General features: G+C 32.0%; 1 protein-coding gene across 3 annotated transcripts in view; it reads left to right on the top strand.

The window, feature by feature from the left end:
• The window catches only part of LOC105002139 (NKG2-D type II integral membrane protein), an 11,793-nt gene extending 6,816 nt beyond the window's left edge, over window positions 1-4,977 (top strand). For all 3 annotated transcript variants that reach the window (XM_010858651.1, XM_010858650.1, XM_010858652.1), the window contains 5 exons: window positions 1,071-1,163; window positions 1,359-1,394; window positions 1,994-2,145; window positions 2,444-2,547; window positions 4,076-4,977. In XM_010858651.1, coding sequence (XP_010856953.1) covers window positions 1,071-1,163; window positions 1,359-1,394; window positions 1,994-2,145; window positions 2,444-2,547; window positions 4,076-4,193 — 503 coding nt within the window. In that variant the 3' untranslated portion in view covers window positions 4,194-4,977. The remainder of the gene's footprint in view (window positions 1-1,070; window positions 1,164-1,358; window positions 1,395-1,993; window positions 2,146-2,443; window positions 2,548-4,075) is intronic.
• The last annotated feature ends 265 nt before the right edge of the window (window positions 4,978-5,242 follow it).

Genomic DNA, 5,242 nt, shown 5'->3' with positions numbered 1-5,242 from the left:
ACAGAGAAATTAAAAAAAAAAAAAAAAAGCATTGTTTAACCTCATGAAAAAATGTTTAATCTTATTCATAACAGGAAAAAGAAAGTTAGATTTTAAAAATAATACTGTGTATCAGATATATATATATATATATATATATACTTAAAATGTAGAGAAATAAAAATATTTGGTGTGAAGGAATGTGTGAGGAAACAGGCTTTTGAATTTATTTTTGGTGCTACATAAATTGGTGTGGCTTCTTTGGACTGAAACTTTCAATCATTACAAAAATTGAAAAAGTATGTTCCCTTTGATTAATTTCTCCTAGACAGGTACTCAAAAAACATGCACAGATATATGTGAAATATTACTCATATTGTTATACCTAAAAGCAAAAACTAAGAAATCATTTAAGTATGTACTGGAAAAAAAATAAACATCTGCCAATAATTAAATTTTTCCCATATACTGATGAAACACAATGCAAGAAGCAAAACCAATACAATATAGTAAAGTAAAACAAAATAATAATAATAAATTTTTTTAAAAAAGAAGCTAATTTTTAAAAAATTGACAAATTTGTAAGACATAATATGGAGTAATCACCAGGATATTTTTTTAATGTTTCCGGAATATTTTGTGTAGTTCCTTAAACATGGGAACACATGTATACCTGTGGCGGATTCATTTTGATATTTGGCAAAACTAATACAATTATGTAAAGTTTAAAAATAAAATAAAATTTTAAAAAAAAAAAGAAAGTTGAAGGAAACTGTCTGTATTTCTTATTATATCTGTGTGAAAATTTTTTAATTTTTAAAACGATAACTGAGATTTATTCTAATGGAAGAATGGGACTAGGGAACTTGAAAAAAGGAGTAAGAATGGATATTACATTTTTTATACCCTTATTTTTAAATAATTTACAAAATACTTGTTTTACCTTTTACTGAGAAAAATAGTCACAGGAAACTGATATCAACCCTCCCCCCTCAATTAAAAACATTTCTAATATTTAAGTTAAACAGAAAGGTAACAGAACCTTTTCTCATATTTCTCACTCTTTTTTTTTTTTTTTTTGTCTTTGACAGCATCTCCATTTGTCCTTGCCAGATCCATTGCTATAGCCATGGGGATTCGTTTCATTGGAGTGTTAATAATATGCAGTGCCATGGTCATAACTGGTAAGTGATAATAGAGAAAGTAATTAGCAGAAATATTTATCTAACCATTGTAGTGCATTAATTTAACTAGTATTCAGAGGCACAGAAATATAAACTAGTAGTATTGAGTATATTTTTTATTGAGCTTATACTTTTGCTTAGACTATCAGTTACTAACAATATAAACTCTTTCAATAACTATGATTATTTTAATAGCATTATTCAACCAAGAAGCTCCAATTTCTTTGAAAGGTAAGTGAAAATTTTCTGATATTTTGATGCACAAACTGCATACATCTATACATGGTTATAGGCACACATCTAATGGCATGAACAAGAAAGAGAATACGAAAATGATTAATTCTTCTCTATAATTCACTGTGGATATATTTATTTATAATGAGGAGGTACTTGCAAAAAGTAAAGCACATCATTTCGGCATCCCTCCCTATATAAATCTGTAGAGATACGTTCTTGGGCAGGACCATATTGAGTTAACTAACTTGAATTCTAGAGTTGAAATAAAAAAGGTATTTAACCTGTCCAGATAAAATCTGCTCTTATGTTCAGACCGGCTTCTTTACCCAGGTGGCGCTAGTGGTAAAGAACCCACCTGCCAATGTAGGAGACATAAGAGAGATGCAGGTTAGATCCCTGGGGTGGGAAGATCCCTGGAGGAGGGCATGGCAACTCACTCTAGTATTCTTGCCTAGAGAATCCCATGGAAAGAGGAGCCTGACAGGCTACAGTCCATGGAGTCACAAAGAGTCAGAAACAACTGAAGAAACTGAGCATGCACACACACATAATGTTCAGACATGCAGAATTAACAATGTATTCTACCTTTCTAGAAAATTACTGTGGTCCATGTCCTAAAAACTGGATATGTTATAGAAATAACTGCTACCAATTTTTTAATGAGAGCAAAAGCTGGCACCAGAGCCAAGCTTCTTGTATGTCTCAAAATTCCAGTCTCCTGAAGATATACAGCAAAGATGACCAGGTTGAGTATTTGTTTTAAATCCCCTTTCTATATTTAGTCTTAACATATGAACTGACTCACTGGAATGTGAATGTGAAACATAAGAGAGGCACTAAGACTCAGATATAACAAACCCAAATCTTTTTGCATTAGAAATAAGAAAGCACAGAAATTCCAGGTATTTTGTATGTGGTGTTTAAGTCAGAATTATGCTAGTGGAGAGAATGCATTCCCCCAAGTGTGGGGGGAAATGGTTAAATGACTATGGCCTTGCATTTATGAAATTCTGATCTCTGACTTTATTTGCGGTTTCAAACAGGATTTCCTTAAATTGGTGAAGTCATATCATTGGATGGGACTAGTACAAGTTTCCACAAATGGTTCCTGGCAATGGGAAGATGGCTCCATTCTCTTGCCCAACCTGTAAGTTTCCTTACCAATTGGAAGGAAATGTAATATTGTATTTAGTGTAATATTGCAACAAGGACTACCTATCTTCCGACTTCATTATATACTTGGAATTTGAAGCCCCTTGTACATCTTAGAATTGATCTGGGATGGCCTCATTTCTGTGTTACCCAAGGTTTTACTTTTAACAAAAAAGATTTTACTCTCTGGAAATACTAAGATCTTATATCATCTCATTTCAATATTTTTCAGGCTGCAAGTGCAAAATTTCATTTTTGCTAAAAGCAAAACAACTAGCATACCCAAGTTCTGTTTCTGCATATTATTAATATTTGTTGAGTTGTGACTCAGTTTCCAGGAACTACGCAGAAATAACTAGAGATTAGTAGGGCTTAGAGTCTTCAAAAGCTTCACACTTCAGAGATATAGTTATAAATAAATAAAGTGTAATCCAGTGTAATCAATACCTTTGTGAAATGTGATGAGAGTAGGTTGGGAAAACAAACTCAGAAATTGAAGAAGCATATGAAAAAAAGTGAGAAAAATTGAGGCTTTAATGTACATAGATTGAGACCAACTAAGAGCAGTTACTAAAAAACCTCTTGATTTTTTCCCTACAATGGCTAGTTTTTGCTATATTAACAAAGTTTGTTCTTTTGTCTTTTTAAATACATATACTATCAAACCTTGTACTTTTCATTTTCTCAATTTCACACTAATGTAGCATTATTACTCTTTCTTCAACTTTCAATTTCCTGCTGGTTCCTAGTAGAAAACAAACCATTTATTACATTAATTATATAACTACAAAATATTCAAGCTGGGACAAAATAGATACACAGATACAGCAATCTCTACATGGACTACCAGGCTTCTCAGGTAGCACTACTGGTAAAAAAAAACTGCCTGCCAATTCAGGAGATTTAAGAGACTCATCCCTGAGTTGGGATGATCCGCAGGAGGACAACACGGCAACCCACTCTAGTATTCTTGCCTAGAGAATCTCATGGACAGAGGAGCCTGGAGGGCTATAGTTCATGGGCTTGTAAAGAGTCAGAGAGGACTAATATGACTTAGCATGCATGCACACACACTTGTATATGTATATTAGAGGATTTCACAGTTTATTTTTATATTTTTACCAAGTAAAATTGCATATATCTGAAGAAGATTGTTAGTTTTGCACACAATGAGACATCTGCCAACTTCTAAATTGAATTCTGAATTCATTTCTAAGTATTTGTTTTAATTTTTTTGCTTTCATTTTGACTCACATACATAGATGAAAAGATTTCAGACTTTTCCAATTGACTCATTTCCAATGTACAAAAGATAGTGATATAATTTATAATAAAATGCAATTTTTACTGTTATTATCTTAGTTGGCTGTATTTTGCATATCTATGAATTAAGAAAGAACACACATGGTCCTAAAATCTCCTGAAATGATATTATTTCAGTGTCTATATTTAAATATTATTTCATGTTTGTATTTCTGCATTAATAAAGCTGTGAATATAATCTATCCTTCTCTCTAATCTAGACTAACAATGGTTGAAATGCAGAATGGAACCTGTGCAGTCTATGGCTCAAGTTTTAAAGCTTATACAGAAAATTGCTTAACTCCAAACACATACATCTGCATGCAGAGAATTGTGTAAAAGCTTATAGTTAATAAAATATGAAGTATTCAAAGACTCGAGAGCCGTGTTCTCAGAGAATGCTCACAACAAGAACAGTTCTTCTTGTGTTCAAGAAGAACATACACAATTCTTGAAGAAAACCTAAGAAGAAAATTCCATATAGTTACTTAGTTTTTCCATGTATAGCATATAAAAATTTTTTTGCAGGGAATAAAAACTAATAGATAAAGACAAAAAGGTATACATATACAATGGAGTAATACTCAGCCATTAAAAAAAGAACAAAATAATACCATTTGTGGCAATATAGATGCGCCTAGAGATTGTCATACTGAATGAAGACAGAGAAAGAAAATTATTGTATGAAATAGCTTATTTTTGGAATCTAAAAAATAAATGATATAAATGAACTTATCTACAGACTAGAAACAGAATTACAGACCTAGAAAATGAATTTATGGTTACCTGGGAGTGTAAGGATACTTAGGGACCTTGGGATTAACATGTACACACTGCTATATTTAAAATAAATAACCAACAAGAATCTACTGGTTAAAAAAAATGGGAAGGGGACAAAAGAATGATATAAATGAGATGTGATTGACCATGTGTTGATAATTTTTCAAGCTAATTGGTGACTCCATGGGGTTTTACTATACTATTTCTTCCAGTTTTGTATATGTTTTAAATTTTCCATGATTTGGGAGAATGGCATTGAAACATGTATAATATGATATATGAAATGAATCACCAGTCCAGGTTCAATGCATGATACTGGATGCTTGGGGTTGGTGCACTGAGATGACCCAGAGGAATGGTACCGGGAGGGAGGAGGGAGGGGGGTTTAGGATGGGGAACACGTGTATACCTGTGGCAGATTCATGTTGATGTATGGCAAAACCAATGCAATATTGTAAAGTAATTAATCTCCAATTAAAATAAATAAATTTATATTTAAAAAATTTGTTTTAAAAATTAAAGTTTGGTGGAGGGAATATGAGATTTCATTTAATTTTCTATATTTGAAATTTTCAAAGTGAAAGTTGAAAAATCAATAAATACACCCT

This window comes from Bison bison, unplaced genomic scaffold, assembly GCF_000754665.1.
Source record: "Bison bison bison isolate TAMUID 2011002044 unplaced genomic scaffold, Bison_UMD1.0 scf7180017864390, whole genome shotgun sequence".
In the NCBI taxonomy this organism is placed as follows: domain Eukaryota; kingdom Metazoa; phylum Chordata; class Mammalia; order Artiodactyla; family Bovidae; genus Bison; species Bison bison.
Note: the sequence above shows the minus strand (reverse complement) of the source record. Positions and strands in the feature narration are given on the sequence as shown.